The sequence below is a fragment of the Hyla sarda genome, chromosome 6, assembly GCF_029499605.1.
Source record: "Hyla sarda isolate aHylSar1 chromosome 6, aHylSar1.hap1, whole genome shotgun sequence".
NCBI classification, from domain to species: domain Eukaryota; kingdom Metazoa; phylum Chordata; class Amphibia; order Anura; family Hylidae; genus Hyla; species Hyla sarda.
In genome coordinates this window covers 182,956,212-182,973,462 of record NC_079194.1, presented here as the reverse complement: position 1 = coordinate 182,973,462, position 17,251 = coordinate 182,956,212, and the positions used below count along the sequence as shown (strand labels likewise).

General features: G+C 46.5%; 1 protein-coding gene across 3 annotated transcripts in view; it reads right to left on the bottom strand.

The window, feature by feature from the left end:
* LOC130276524 (serine/threonine-protein kinase Nek11-like) overlaps positions 1–17,251 on the bottom strand; it is a 654,676-nt gene that overhangs the window by 222,361 nt on the left and 415,064 nt on the right. For all 3 annotated transcript variants that reach the window (XM_056526012.1, XM_056526011.1, XM_056526013.1), the window contains one exon: positions 10,366–10,515. In XM_056526012.1, the coding sequence (XP_056381987.1) occupies positions 10,366–10,515 (150 nt within the window). The remainder of the gene's footprint in view (positions 1–10,365; positions 10,516–17,251) is intronic.

The following is a 17,251-nucleotide window of genomic DNA, read 5'->3' as shown; positions in this document are numbered from 1 at the left end:
GCGGTCTTAATAAAATCACGGTAAAGAACCGCTACCCTCTACCTCTTATCTCTGAACTCTTTGATCGCCTCCAAGGTGCCCACATCTTTACCAAACTGGACTTAAGAGGTGCTTATAATCTCATCCGCATCAGAGAGGGGGATGAATGGAAATCGGCATTTAACACTAGAGATGGACACTTTGAGTATCTGGTCATGCCCTTTGGCCTGTGCAACGCCCCTGCCGTCTTCCAAGACTTTGTTAATGAAATTTTTCGTGATCTCTTATATTCCTGTGTTGTTGTGTATCTGGACGATATCCTGATTTTTTCTGCCAACCTAGAAGAACACCGCCAGCATGTCCGCATGGTTCTTCAGAGACTTCGTGACAATCAACTTTATGCCAAGATGGAGAAATGTCTATTTGAATGTCAATCTCTTCCTTTCCTAGGATACTTGGTCTCTGGCCAGGGACTACAAATGGATCCAGACAAACTCTCTGCCGTCTTAGATTGGCCACGCCCCTCCGGACTCCGTGCTATCCAATGTTTTTTGGGGTTCGCCAATTATTACAGACAATTTATTCCACATTTTTCCACCATTGTGGCTCCTATCGTGGCTTTAACCAAAAAGAATGCCAATCCTAAGTCATGGCCTCCTCAAGCGGAAGACGCCTTTAAACAGCTCAAGTCTGCCTTTTCTTCTGCTCCCGTGCTCTCCAGACCTGACCCATCTAAACCCTTCCTATTGGAGGTAGATGCCTCCTCAGTAGGAGCGGGAGCGGTCCTTCTACAAAAAAATTCTTCCGGGCATGCTGTTACTTGTGGTTTTTTTTCTAGGACCTTCTCTCCGGCGGAGAGGAACTACTCCATCGGGGATCAAGAGCTACTAGCCATTAAATTAGCACTTGAGGAATGGAGGCATCTGCTGGAGGGATCAAGATTTCCAGTTATTATTTACACCGATCACAAGAATCTCTCCTATCTCCAGTCTGCCCAACGGCTGAATCCTCGCCAGGCCAGGTGGTCTCTGTTCTTTGCCCGATTTAATTTTGAAATTCACATTCGGCCTGCCGATAAGAACATTAGGGCCGATGCTCTCTCTCGTTCCTCGGATGCCTCGGAAGTAGAGCTCTCTCCGCAACACATCATTCCTCCTGACTGCCTGATCTCCACTTCTCCAGCCTCCATCAGGCAAACTCCTCCAGGGAAGACCTTCGTCTCTCCACGCCAACGCCTCGGAATCCTCAAATGGGGTCACTCCTCCCATCTCGCAGGCCATGCGGGCATCAAGAAATCCGTGCAACTCATCTCTCGTTTCTATTGGTGGCCGACTCTGGAGACGGATGTTGTTGATTTTGTGCGGGCCTGCACTGTCTGTGCCCGGGATAAGACTCCTCGCCAGAAGCTCGCTGGTCTTCTTCATCCTCTGCCTGTCCCCGAACAGCCTTGGTCTCTGATTGGTATGGACTTTATTACAGACTTACCCCCATCCCGTGGCAACACTGTTGTTTGGGTGGTCGTTGATCGATTCTCCAAGATGGCACATTTCATCCCTCTTCCTGGTCTTCCTTCTGCGCCTCAGTTGGCAAAACAATTTTTTGTACATATTTTTCGTCTTCACGGGTTGCCCACGCAGATCGTCTCGGATAGAGGCGTCCAATTCGTGTCAAAATTCTGGAGGGCTCTCTGTAAACAACTCAAGATTAAATTAAACTTTTCTTCTGCTTATCATCCTCAATCCAATGGGCAAGTAGAAAGAATTAACCAGGTCCTGGGTGATTATTTACGGCATTTTGTTTCCTCCCGCCAGGATGACTGGGCAGATCTTCTACCATGGGCCGAATTCTCGTATAACTTCAGAGTTTCTGAATCTTCTTCCAAATCCACATTTTTCGTGGTGTACGGCCGTCGCCCTCTTCCCCCCCTCCCTACTCCCTTGCCCTCTGGTTTGCCCGCTGTGGATGAAATAACTCGTGATCTTTCCACCATATGGAAAGAGACCCAAAATTCCCTCTTACAGGCTTCATCACGCATGAAGAAGTTTGCTGATAAGAAAAGAAGAGCTCCCCCCATTTTTTCTCCAGGAGACAAGGTATGGCTCTCCGCTAAATATGTCCGCTTCCGTGTTCCTAGCTACAAATTGGGACCACGCTATCTTGGTCCTTTCAAAATTTTGTGCCAGATTAATCCTGTCTCTTACAAACTTCTTCTTCCTCCTTCTCTTCGTATTCCTAATGCCTTTCACGTTTCTCTTCTTAAACCACTCCTCATCAACCGTTTCTCTCCCAAACTTGTTTCTCCCACTCCTGTTTCCGGCTCCTCGGACATCTTCTCAGTAAAGGAGATACTGGCCTCCAAGAAGGTCAGAGGGAAAACCTTTTTTTTGGTCGATTGGGAGGGCTGTGGTCCTGAAGAGAGATCCTGGGAACCTGAGGACAATATCCTAGACAAAAGTCTGCTCCTCAGGTTCTCAGGCTCTAAGAAGAGGGGGAGACCCAAGGGGGGGGGGTACTGTTACGCCGAGCGCTCCGGGTCCCCGCTCCTCCCCGGAGCGCTCGCTACACTCTCGCTACTGCAGCGCTCCGGTCAGATCCACTGACCCGGTGCGCTGCGATTCCGCCTCCAGCCGGGATGCGATTCGCGATGCGGGTGGCGCCCGCTCGCGATGCGCACCCCGGCTCCCGTACCTGACTCGCTCTCCGTCAGTCCTGTCCCGGCGCACGCGGCCCCGCTCCCTAGGGCGCGCGCGCCGGGTCTCTGCGATTTAAAGGGCCACTGCGCCGCTGATTGGCGCAAGTGGTTCTAATTAGTGTGTTCACCTGTGCACTCCCTATGTATACCTCACTTCCCCTGCACTCCCTCGCCGGATCTTGTTGCCATTGTGCCAGTGAAAGCGTTTCCTTGTGTGTTCCTAGCCTGTGTTCCAGACCTCCTGCCGTTGCCCCTGACTACGATCCTTGCTGCCTGCCCCGACCTTCTGCTACGTCCGACCTTGCTTCTGTCTACTCCCTTGTACCGCGCCTATCTTCAGCAGTCAGAGAGGTTGAGCCGTTGCTAGTGGATACGACCTGGTCACTACCGCCGCAGCAAGACCATCCCGCTTTGCGGCGGGCTCTGGTGAATACCAGTAGTGACTTAGAACCGGTCCACTAGCACGGTCCACGCCAATCCCTCTCTGGCACAGAGGATCCACCTCCTGCCAGCCGGCATCGTGACAGGCTATTACACCGACTTCTACAAAATATCCTGTGTAAGGACTTGGCCTGACCTAAGGAATGTATTTCCTCTCTTATAAACTCTAAGTCTGAAGGGATAGCAACTTGGAGGGCCCCTTAGCTGTCTGTGGCTTTGTGAACATCAGGTCGCACCAGACAAATCAGTTGCTGATGGGAGTCAACCTGCAGTGTTTCTCCAAGTCTTTTTAGAGGATCTACCACATCAGGAACTGCTCAGTGAGCGATCCAGCCCCCACCTCACGAGACATACATGTCTTGGCAGTGACAGGACGCTCAGTCAATCAGCAGAGTCCTGCCTTAGTCAGTTACTGGCCAGTACTTCTTTGAAAGTGGAGGCCGGAACACTCAGTGAGAAGACTTGGGGCGTCGTTCTGAAGGTCATGGGGGAGGGGGGACCCAGCAGTCCCAACAATTGCATAAATGGCTTCTGTCTTACTCATCATGCAGCGCTGCAGTGGTGGTACTCAGTCTGAATACATTGCAATAACCTCAGTAATACCACAATCCATAGGAAAACACTTAGGGATAAAGAGAGATGGCACTTTTGGTAAAATAGATGTTTAGGTAACTGGTACAAATGCAGAGAAGCTGACTGTGGTGATGGCTATTTCCAGGCAAAACGGTTGTCACCCCAGTCAGCTCCCCTGCATCTTTACCAGTTACCTAAATTAACCACACATCATGTTTATGTGGTGAGGGTGTGATGAGGACAGATGTTATTAACCTAGGGGCAGATGGCATTAACCCCTTGTATTCATGACACCAGGGCGTGGTTTTACTTCTACACCACACAAAGGTATGGCAGCTAGATCCTGGGCTAGGCACTGGGCAAATAATGACTCTGACGCCAAGTTACGGAACAACGGCAGCTTTACTGAGGTAGATAGGTGTAATAGTCTTGACAGCTCAGTTAGGCCCAAGGTGGTGACCAGTGACTTCAGAGGCTTTAGGGCTCACTGAGACTTATAGTGGATTTGGGCAATTTTCTGCAGGCCCACGCTGACTTGATACAGACTGATCTTTACTGACTTGACTCGACTGACTTCACAGACTTTACCCCGTATGTAGCTTACCAGGTTTTGACGTTGAGCTGTGGGGTAGGGGATTTATGGAAACATGGCTGCGTGGTAGGCTTTAGGCCTCCTCAGGATACCAGACACTCTCTCTCAGGACTTGACCTTGCTGCACTCAGTAGGGAACTACACAAGAGACTGAACTAGCTCCTCCCAGGGTTTTTATGGGGGAGACTCCGGAGGGGCCCCATAGGTAACTCTATAGGTCACATGGTCACTGGTACCTTCTTTGGTTACAACACATGACAACAGTATAACAGTATTTAAAGGCACATAACAATATATACACATTACATTAGATAACATAGGTGCTCAATAACTATTTAGGGAACATAGGTTAAGGGGGGGGGGGCAGAGGTCACTGAAATAGAGTTCACCTGACAGGGCAGTAATGGTACAGGGGCGCAACTCCTGTACTGGGCAACCACATTTACTTAAAGTGGTGAGTGCTAGCTCTCTTTATGTCTAAGTGTTTTCCAATGGACTGTTGTTGGAACTCTTTAAGAATGTGCCTCCACTACGTGAATATGGTTCAGTAAAGTTAACATTTTGGTGCAACATCATTGAGTGTTGGTTTTAACAGCACTAATAACACATTGGGCCTTCCAGTTACCACCAGCTCGGACATTGTTAGTAAGGAAGTACCCCGTGGGATATAGACTAACCATCTACTGTGCAGCACCTCTATTTTACAATTGTTGGAGAAATTCCTGGGAAACACTGGGTCCAATGGCCGGCTCCAGACTCTCAGGACATCTGTGACAGCCCAGCTCCTGAATGAGTAGGTACACTAGAAGAAAGCGGACTCTTTCTTACTAGTGGTCTGCCCCGGGGCACCACATGATGTTTCTGGATAATAGGGATTAACTATTTTTATTTTAAAATATTGGAGGATTGCTGCCATGGAGCTGTATATTTTAGAGGCATCTCCATTTACTGATGTCACTTATAGTACTAATGTCCTAACAGGGGATAGTGTGGCTATTGTGCACCAAGTGTGACAGCAACTTCTGCACCTCTCATAGTTAAACCTATGGTCCAATTTCATTATGGGTGATGTACACTTACAGTGTATAGGCTCCTCTTTCTTTTGGCAATCTTAAAATTGCAGACGGAGAAGAGGGGAATCAGTCTATTAATGTAAACATAAGGTACAAACACTGAACCCTTATGTACTAGTATTTGTCATGGAGTGTGAACCAGAACAAACAGTAAAGTGGTCCCTATCCCTTGTATGTTGCAATACAATATATCTGTTCATGCTGCAAAAACTTAGATGTCAAGCTGTTTTAATCCTGGTATCACATTCCTTTATGCCAAATTTTCTCATTACCCAGGTGATCTTTTGTACCTTCCAGTAACAAAACAAATCACTGTAAGAGTTCCTGGCAAATAAAGGGTTCTTACTTAGTTTTTTCCGCCATTCAACCTCCGCATGTCACCTGGAGCTTCTTCATTTTCTAGAAGATTTCCTAGACTTCACAAGCACACTACTCCGACCTAGTTTCCTACTGTCAGAGTGAGAATTGTGTCCCTTTTGCCCAATTCTTAAATTAGAAATGACCCCCCCCCCCTCCCCCTTGTTTTATATTTCTTTGAATATTCTTAAGATGACTATACTGCTGGCACTTAGTGCTTTGGGCTTGGTAATAAGACTTGCACTCTCTGCCTTCCCTTGCCATTCATGAGCAGAAATTCCTGCTGGTTTGTTTCTAGTATGCTCTAAGAGAGTTAAAGGGCTCTGGGGAATCTCAGTAGGTCCCTGAGGAACAGCTCTCAGCTATCATTCTCTCTGCACTCAATGTATTTGTCAAGAATACAGAACAGGCAGGACTTATAAACAGACAGTAATTTATAAAAGAGTTAAAGCAATAATTAAAAGCTATCAGTAAATATAAAACTCACAGTCACACTTTTTGCGACTATCCTTGATGTAGCCTCACAGAAACAAATCACCAGGCCAGTTGCTAAAGGACAGGCAAACCAAGCAATTGCCTGGGGCCCCGAGCTGGCCCGCGGCCCCAAGCATAGCCAGTGCTTGTTGTGCTTCCTATAAGGCTGCAGCCGCCTGAGCGCTTTATAGAGAGCCTCAGGTGGCTGCAGCACTCCTGGTCACCTCCCAAGTTCCTCCCCTTCCCTGTAGTGTGGCTGAGCTCCTCTTCCTCCTAACTGTCAGTCCGGTGGCCGAACTCCTCTTCCTCCTGTCAGTCCAGTGGGCAGGGCCGTCCTCCTGCCCCTATCCCGGTTCGGCAGCTCGCCCTGACGGCCGGCTGGGCCAGCAGTGGGAGAGCCTGGAGTGGGAGGCAGAGACTAAAGCCGCTCGGCCTCTGGCTCCTATTTTTGTGCCCGGCTCACCTGTAGTTGCCTCACTCAGGACGTCCCCGCCCCCAGTTAAGTGTCATACAGCTATGTGTGTCGGCCTCGTATTGATGTTCGCTCATGTAACGCTCCCAGAATTCAAGGGCCGGTGTTACTACGTCCTGACGCCGGCCCTAGGTATTCCGAGAGTGTGACATGAGCGAACATCATTACCGCGCGTAGCTGTGCAAGCCCTTATCTGGGGATGGTTCTGCCCTGAATTCCCGGCAACTGCAGAGGTACCAGCCGGGGGGGGGTTGATGTAGGGGTACCACCTGCCTACTGGGGGGAGGGGTTTATCTGGGGGTACTACCTGCCTACTGGGGGGAGGGGGTTAATATCTATTTTGCTTGAGGCCCCCAAATTCCTTCAAACGGCCCTGCAAGTCACAGAGTGTTAGAGTTAGGATTTTGAAGGCCCGCACAACATTGGTGATGCAGTATTTTCAGTGAGGTGAATCTAACATTCAGTTTCATTCAGGTGTTGGAAAAAGTGGAGGTGCACTGTCCTGCTGATAGACTAGGTGTGGCAGATCTTCCTCTCTCTGTGCCATAATCCATTCCAGTTAGTAGTGTCCAGTTACAGTATCCTCGGCAAAAAGAAGGGACTATAAATATTGTGCAAGGCCCTCAAGTTCTCGATAAGTGTACATGGTTTTGCTAAACCCCAAATTCTAATGTTGTGGCGAGTGACCTTTTCTCTGAGGTGAAAGGTAGCCTCATGGCTGAACAAAAGTCTGTCAGTGAATTCGAAGTCAAAGTGAAATGCTTAGGCTGCCAATAATGGTTAATAGATGAAGCCTTGAATGGGGGACTCCCCTATATTAACTCAGAAATCCTTAATAGTGTAATTGAGATGAGTTTTCTAAACCACACAACCCCTTTAATATGACAGAAGAGAATAACTGGTTTTGACTGGTTTTATTTGAACTGTAAAGGCTAATGCTCTTTAAGATAAAGCCTGGTTTAACAATCTCTTTATTTAAAGCTAACATTTCTAGGAAAGGGTAAATCCTTGGCCTTAAACCCATAGAAATGTGGTGACTTAAAAAGGGTCAATACAATCCAAACCAGTAACAGAAATTGCACAAATATGAAAGAGTAAAAAAATTATATAAGATATATGAAAATGTTGCCAAGCACTGGGACTGGTGGGGGTCCCAACCTGAAGTTCTTTTAACATATTTTCTTCTGACAGTCTCAGTGACTAAACATTTTATTCTGTGTACAGTATCATTTCCAATACAAAAAACAGTATCTTTGTAATTACATTGCATTACTTCTCTTATACTGAAGCTCAGTGGCAGAGTTTTATTAACAATTCTGGCAGCTATTATTGGCAACTATGAACATCCCTAAAAGCAAGGAATGCTGATGGGTTTCAAGTCTGAAGCCTGTACCATTGTGAATGCAGCTGTGGAGTATAATACAGTAATACAGGATATAACTCAGGATCAGAATTAAACCTACTCACTACTGAGGTAGAAAAGTTGTTGTGTCGCAGTAGATTCAAGTTCCCTCCTGCATTTTCCGGACTCCTAGTGGACCTATGGCTAGAGCCAGCGCTACATTTCCACACCAAGAACCTTACTGCCCTATGTCCTTCTATAGGAAATTGTGGTGCACAAAAGTGTGAGTAGCGAAAATGTAACCAGTCTTACTTATGCAGCCAATATGTAAATATATTTTCCAGCAGAGTATATAGGTATATATGGACTGTACATTAAGAAAGTGCTTAAAGAGTAAAACTAGTCTTAATCACCCCTAGAGATTCCTTAAACTCATCTTCAAAAGCTATCAAGGGAATGTTACCTACTATCCTATGCTAAAGCTAAAGTCTGTGTGGACTACCTTTATCCTGTGCTTTAAAGAGACTGTATCCTGTATTTTCTGCATAGAGATTACAGTTATTGTTCATTAATTAGTTTACACCCATGTTGGGTCAAAATTATTTGCACTAACATCCTGGGCACATCTGCATCCAAACAATACCATTTTAGCAGTACCCAAGGGTCAAAGACTTTTGTACATGTGCAGATCCCCATTGACAAAGATTGTTAAGGGCCACGAGGAAGGTACTGAGGGTTCATTTATTACCCTCCAACTACTGTGACATCACCATCTTTATTCAGAGGACTACAACTCGAAGATGACCCTACATAAACATCTCCCATCTCCCATGTGGCTACTACATAAATGCATTGCGTTTACAAATGTACATTCTATCTAAATTATATTTATGGGTAAAGTGGTGTTATAGGTAGATACAACCTCTAAGTGTTTAAGCTGCAATAAAAATCATTACAGAGATCGGTTGTAATAGATATATATATATATATATATATATATATATATATATATATTAAAGTAACTTCCAAAACTAAGACACAAAAAATATTATACAACAAGGGAGTGATAGCTGTAATCTGTCCTGTCTATCAATACCCAATTCCCCCCAGCGAGATCTGTGGCACTGGCCCAGTAACCACATCCGGAAATAAAAGGGATCTATCAGATGTTTTTCCTGGATGTGCACAGATCCTCCCTGTGGGACAGGAGCTCTCTTATTCCAGTAATTGCACACTCCATTTCCACAAGCTTCACGAAAACACATAGAAAAGTTAGGACTCATGGAGGAGGAGCATGTGATGCGTCAGATCTCCCTGTGCGGCTGTCACACATCAGCGGTGAGGTGACAGTCTGAACACCTACACAGGCATTCAACAGCAGAGATAAAAGAGGATGAGAGCATTACATCTGACCATGCAGGGTGTACCTAATGTACTGAAGTCTGATATGTTTTAACTGGATTTTCGCCTGAAGCTTAAGGATGTCTCCCAAAGACGCCGTCACCCAGAATTCTCATACCCCTCAATTGCAAATCTACCTAGTCAAGCAGTAGCAATTCTACACTGCTGTTTTATAGAAAAATCTGCTGTTCTGGAGTCTAAGAAAGCTGGATGGGCCATAATGGTGTCTATTTTTAGTTATATGTAGAAACAGAAATAACTGATTTAAATAACAGGAGGAAACAGCTGGTACTGGGATAACCTGGCGAGGTTACCGCAGTATTCCAGCAGAAAATTCTGATTTCGGCTGAAGGTGCACACACGAGAGTAGTGATCAAAAGAAGGCTTTATTAAGTATAACAACTTGCAGTGCACATGCGACAACGTGTTTCAAAGGTTCATCCTTCTTCTTCAGGTCTTTTTCTCAAAAGGACCTGAAGAAGAAGGATGAACCTTTGAAATACGTTGTCCCATGTGCACTGCAAGTTGTTATACTTAATAAAGCCTGCTTTTGATCACTACCTTTGGGTTTGCGACTTCAGCTGAAATCGGAATCTTCTGCTGAAATACTACGGTAGCCTCGCCAAGTTATCCCAGTACCAGCTGTTTCCTCCTGTCTCTTCACCGCTGGCACAGCCGGACCGATGGCCGGAAGCCGCCCGACACTGCATACTGCTACCTGTGCTTCCAGTGTTGTGCCTGCCTGCACAACAACCATAGGTGAGCATTTGTCCTATTTTGGAACCACTATCTAACCCCCAAAAATTGGGATTAACTGCAATATATTGCACCATCTCTGCTTTTTCTCTCTCTCCTCGTGATTTAAATAACAGACATTTTTTACCTGAACGTTGTCTGTCCAATCATTTTAACTATACAATAAACCTTAGCAATACTAGACCTTGTATCTATTACTGGTTATCTGCTCACCTTTGTAGGATATCATTGAGTGCTGCAGAGTATTTTGACGGAAGGGTAGGACTGGGGCCATTCACTATCATTGATATGAGTTTGATCCATCTTGGACAGTCAAAAGCACGATTGAAAGAACACATTTCATATAAAATACATCCCAGGGACCTGAAAGTAAGCAGATGTTGATCAATAAGAACATTGTGCTATGGATATTAGAACCTTCTTATCATAGTCAGGATTAATTTGTCAGCAATTCTTGCTTCAGTAGCTTTTCTGTGGGACTCAGCAAAATGCCCTACCCTTCACACTTCCAGTGAATCAGTAAGTCCTGGGCACAATGATTTACGATTGTCTTTCCTTGGGCCGCTTGTAGTATTCACTAACCATCTCATTGCATTAACACTCTACAAAACCTGCCCTTTTGGAGATGCTCTGACCCAGTCATCTAGCCATCACAATTTGCTGTTTGTCACAGTGGCTCTGATCCTTACGCTTGAACATTTTTCTTACTTCCAACATATCACCTTCAAGGACTGACTGCTCACATTCTGCCTAATATAACCTTCCCCTTGAAAAGTGCTGCTCTCATGAGATAATAGAAATAGAGATAGAGATAATCAGAAATTAAGATTTTGAACCCAATAGTGGTCTTCAACCTGCGGACCTCCAGATGTTGCAAAACTACAACTCCCAGCAAGCCCGGACAGCCGTTGGCTGTCCGGGCATGCTGGGGGTTGTAGTTTTGCAACATCTGGAGGTCCGCAGATTGAAGACCACTGCATAGGAGGTAATACTCACGTGTCCCCGCCGCTCCGGACCCGTCACCGCTGCCCTGGATGTCGCTCCATCGCTGTCCCCGCCGCTCCGGAACGTCTCTGCTGCCGGCTGGGTATCCTCGCTCTCCGTCGCCGTCATCACGTTGTTACGCACGCCGACACACGTACGCGACGACGTGATGACGAGGGAGGAGAGCGCCGGCATACAGGGGATCCCTGAACGGAGAAGACACCGAGGAGGCAGGTAAGGTCCCTCCCGGTGTCCTGTAAGCACTAACCCGGCTATTCAGTCGGGCTGTTCGGTCCCGAACAGCCCGACTGAACAGCCGGGTTAGTGTCACTTTCCCTTCAGACGTGGCGGTCAGCTTTGATCGCCGCATCTGAAGGGTTAATACAGGGCATCACCGCGATCGGTGATGTCCTGTATTAGCCGCGGGTCCTGGCCGTTGATGGCCGCAGGGACCACCGCGATAGGGGTGTATTCGCCGTATAAGACGCACCGACATTTTCCCTCCAGTTTTGGGGAAGAAAAAGTGCGTCTTATACGGCAAAAAATACGGTACTCCCTTCACTCTGAAGGGTATGGCTGGTGCATATATGCGCATACACATGTAGGAGAGCTGAGTCAGTCAGTGGAGTTACAGTAGTTAATCAGTCCTATCAGATTACATTATACTTTATCTATGGTTTTCCATAAGACTGATTGCTTAATGGAAATAAATTAACTGATAAATTCAGCTTCACAGCGTCTGCTAACAATAGAGAAACTTCTGTTTCAGAGACTTTGGCTATTTAGTCAATTCTTCTCATATATAGCTAAAATAGTTAGTCATTGTTTTTTTAAAATTAGTTTGTCTTGTGAACCTATTAGTAACACTAGACCCATGGTGGCCTCAGCAGGACTAGTAGTAATATGAGCCTTATTGTATTGGTTCCTGAGACTCTGCACATGTCCTGACATAAACAAATTGTACATTGTAATTCACACTATACATGAGAAGCATCAATGTCATTCCTAGGCCTTAGCAGCCAACTGGGTATAATACAACATTGGCCCTCATTTACTTAGAAAATCGGGTTGTAAGTCTATCTTGCTTTCTTACCCGACTGCTTTTTTCCCTTGGTATTTATTATCATGTCGCATCCTGTTTGTCGCACTGGGTTTTGTAGGTTTTGGCTTCCAACTCCTCTGAGTTGTCGGGAAAAAATCCACAAAAATTCAACAAATTCGGGTTGGAAACCTTTATAAATACGTGGGAAAGCTCAGAAATGTCGGGTTACGCCCCTTTTTCCGGTTTGGGAGAATCCACATCGGGTCCGTCGGGAAAAAATGTCGCATCATGTCGCAGACTGGCGCACGATGTCTGCGACATGGCGCAGACAAAGATGCGCCAAAAAAACCAGACAAAAGAAGTCGGGTTTAGAATAGTAAATGAGGGCCATTGTCTTGAACTTATATCCATAGTAAGGTGGAGCCTTACACTAGATGGTGCCCAATTTGCTACATTCTGTTGGGGCCTTCCTTTCCATTGTGTAAGGCCATACAAACACAAATAATCATACCACATTGTACATTCACACAATACGCTATCAATAATATTGCACTGGAAATTTAGAGCCATATCCACGCTAGTCTATCAGCATAGGGAATAAAGAAATCAATGAACGACACTTTATTTTTTTATTGTGACAGAATATAAACTGCCGTGGGGATAAGTTCCTTCTGCAAGGAACTTGTTATCTAATTATGGACAGTAAAAACCATGGAGCCGCAGGTGGACATACACAAAGAACAGCATATTGTGCAGGGGAATTTAAGGAGTGTTTATTAGATTGCTACTGTTCAGTGTACTTGTTCCTTAGCAATCATTGCACATAGATAGAAAAAAATGTGGAAACCTCCCCACTGGTACCCAGAGGGTAAATTTGATTCACCCTGATAGTACAAGTGAGAATGAAAAGGTATAGGCAAAATACATTTGACAGCTTTATGAGAAGCAACTATGAGCAATTGAACATATTACTTTTCCAAATAGTCCCCTGTGCAAGACAATGCATGTATTGTATTGTTCAACTAACTTCTGTGTTCCTGCAGAGAAATTTTTTGGGTGCTTCCAAAGCCAGGTAATCACCACTTCATCATTAGAGGGGAATCTGCAACTCTGCAGCGCCTCCTTCAGTGGACCACAGGTGTGATATTCACTCGGTGCCAGATCTGGACTGTTAGGAGGATATGGAAGATATTCGAACTCAAGTTGTTGCACCGTCTCTTCTTTTGTGCTGAAGAGACAGTGTTGTCACGTATTGTCATGTAGTTCAGCATTCCTCTTCTTTGAAGCAAATTGTAGGTTTTAGTTCATTTCGCAGCAAAGCGCAGTAGTACCAGAATAGGCCACTTTATTCTTGGTGGAGGGCTGACATTTTATTTTCTGCTTCCCTGGGGACGATGGATGCCTCCACTCCATGATTCATAAAAAATGTTTGTTGGTTACACCCATTCGCACCACTTTAAACCTTTTATTAATGGTGCCTTGTCCATAAATCCTTATCTGCTGGTGAATATCTAAAGGTTTTACTACAAATGAGATAGATAAATAAAAAAATAGAAGATATGAGATAGATAGATATATAAATAAATAGAAGATATATATGAGACAGACAGATATATAGATAAACAGGCAGATGGATATATAGATGGATAGATAGATAGATAGATAGATGAGAGATAGGATAGACAGACATTCTTATACCTGTGATAGATGAATGGGAAGAGACACCTTATCTTCTCTGTACTGAACACAGGAGGGGAGGTGTAACACGGGAGGAAGTGAGCACCAGGATCTTCTCGTTAGTAGGTGCAGCACCTATAAGGTTCCCCGGGTAACTGGTGGCAGTCATCTCTGTTTTCTCTCACATTGTCCTGTAGGGTGAAGTCAATTACGGCTTCACAGGAGAATATACAAAGGGAGCAGAAAGGGCTGTCACAGGTGATAGGTAAGAGCTATTGATGGCTCCTTGCTCCCTTTCTGTGTAACTAAGAGGAGCTATGGAGGGAAAATTTGGAACAAGATATGTTTGACTGGACTGGAGAAACATCGAGGGAAGGGACCAGTGAATGGAGGATACTACTTCATTTTATTTACAATCGGTGACTAGGGTGACCACAAGAATCAATTTTTTCCATTCACTTGCTATGTAAAACGTAACTTTTAATTGCCAACGAATTTAAAAGATACCTAACACACAGTTCTCTTTTGAATTAGTAACTGGAAGGCAGCGGCTATGCGGACTTGCGGTATTGAAGTGGTATAGCTGCAGTCCATATCTCACTTATTATTAGATAACTGTGGCAGAACTTTAAAATCAAAGACGAATAACCAGTCCGACGTTTCGCCACAGGCACACAGACTGGACTGGAGAGAACTGCTCTGGTGTCCCCATTGTGGGAGACCCCTGTCCCACAATGGTGGGATGGAAATGTATGAACGAGCCTCTTTTTGTTATCTCCTATTGACCATCTCTTTTCGATGGACTACCTATCAGTAAGTTCACTGTTCATCCTTATAAGGGTGGTTTAACACCACGTTTTGTACTTACGGTTCCTGTATACGGCTGGGAGGAGGGGGGGCGGGGCTTGATCGCGGTATAGGGGAACTGTATTTAATGCATGTCTATGAGCCGACTGCAGTGAAGCGCAACCTCCGGTTGGCTGCGTTTTCGGCCGTATGTGGTTTTCCAGCAGCAGGCAAAAACGTGGTCGACCGCTGTGGTGCACTGCCACTTTAGAACCACATCCCAACCAGTCCGTCAGCAGGAGGAATACAAAAATAATAAAGGACACCTTATTTATTAATGTGACAGAATATATACTGCTGCATCTGGAAGTATCTGCTGCAATGAACTAGTAATCTTGTTATGGTCACTAAAACCCATGGAGCTGCAGGTGGATATACACAAAGAACAGCATATTGTGAAGGGGAATTTAGAAGAGAGATGAGTGAACTTTTCAAAAGTTTGGATTCGCCGGTTTGCCAAACTCTGGTACAAAGTTCACTTTAGACCAAACTAGTTTAGTCCATATGCATAGTTTAACAAAAACTCATATATAACAATGTCTAAGAGCACTAAAAGTCCTTTAACCCCTTGGGGACGGAGCCCATTATGACCCTAAGGACGGGAGTATTTTTTGCACATCTGACCACTGTCACTTTAAGCATTAATAACTCTGGAATGCTTTTACTTATAAATTTGATTCCGAGATTGTTTTTTCGTGACATATTCTACTGTTACGCCGAGCGCTCCGGGTCCCCGCTCCTCCCCGGAGCGCTCGCTTCACTCCCTCCGCTGCAGCGCCCCGGTCACGTCCTCTGACCCGGGGCGCTGCGATCCTGCTGCCAGCCGGGATGCGATTCGCGATGCGGGTAGCGCCCGCTCGCGATGCGCACCCCGGCTTCCCTACCTGACTCGCTCCCCGTCTGTTCTGTCCCGGCGCGCGCGGCCCCGCTCCCTAGGGCGCGCGCGCGCCGGGTCTCTGCGATTTAAAGGGCCACTGCGCCGCTGATTGGCGCAGTGGTTCCAATTAGGGTTTTCACCTGTGCACTTCCCTATATTACCTCACTTCCCTTGCACTCCCTTGCCGGATCTTGTTGCCTTAGTGCCAGTGAAAGCGTTCCTTGTGTGTTCCTTGCCTGTGTTTCCAGACCTTCTGCCGTTGCCCCTGACTACGATCCTTGCTGCCTGCCCCGACCTTCTGCTACGTCCGACCTTGCTTCTGCCTACTCCCTTGTACCGCGCCTATCTTCAGCAGCCAGAGAGGTGAGCCGTTGCTAGTGGATACGACCTGGTCACTACCGCCGCAGCAAGACCATCCCGCTTTGCGGCGGGCTCTGGTGAAAACCAGTAGTGGCTTAGAACCGGTCCACTAGCACGGTCCACGCCAATCCCTCTCTGGCACAGAGGGTCCACTACCTGCCAGCCGGCATCGTGACAGTAGATCCGGCCATGGATCCCGCTGAAGTTCCTCTGCCAGTTGTCGCTGACCTCACCACGGTGGTCGCCCAGCAGTCACAACAGATAGCGCAACAAGGCCAACAGCTGTCTCAACTGACCGTTATGCTACAACAGTTGCTACCACAGCTTCAGCAGTCATCTCCTCCGCCAGCTCCTGCACCTCCTCCGCAGCGAGTGGCCGCTCCTGGGATACGCTTATCCTTGCCAGATAAATTTGATGGGGACTCTAAGTTTTGCCGTGGCTTTCTCTCCCAATGTTCCCTGCATCTGGAGATGATGTCGGACCTATTCCCCACTGAAAGGTCTAAGGTGGCTTTCGTAGTCAGTCTTCTGTCCGGAAAAGCCCTGTCATGGGCCACACCGCTCTGGGACCGCAATGACCCCGTCACTGCCTCAGTACACTCCTTCTTCTCGGAAATCCGAAGTGTCTTTGAGGAACCTGCCCGAGCCTCTTCTGCTGAGACTGCCCTGTTGAACCTGGTCCAGGGTAATTCTTCCGTTGGCGAGTACGCCGTACAATTCCGTACACTTGCTTCAGAATTGTCCTGGAATAATGAGGCCCTCTGCGCGACCTTCAAAAAAGGCCTATCCAGCAACATTAAAGATGTTCTGGCCGCACGAGAAATTCCTGCTAATCTACATGAACTTATTCACCTAGCCACTCGCATTGACATGCGTTTTTCTGAAAGGCGTCAGGAACTCCGCCAAGATATGGACTCTGTTCGCACAAGGCGTTTCGTCTCCTCGGCTCCTCTCTCCTCTGGTCCCCTGCAATCTGTTCCTGTGCCCCCCGCCGTGGAGGCTATGCAGGTCGACCGGTCTCGCCTGACACCCCAAGAGAGGACACGACGCCGTATGGAGAACCTCTGCCTGTACTGTGCTAGTACCGAACACTTCCTGAGGGATTGTCCTATCCGTCCTCCCCGCCTGGAAAGACGTACGCTGACTCCGCACAAAGGTGAGACAGTCCTTGATGTCTACTCTGCTTCTCCACGTCTTACTGTGCCTGTGCGGTTGTCTGCCTCTGCCTTCTCCTTCTCTACAGTGGCTTTCTTGGACTCTGGATCTGCAGGAAATTTTATTTTGGCCTCTCTCGTCAACAGGTTCAACATCCC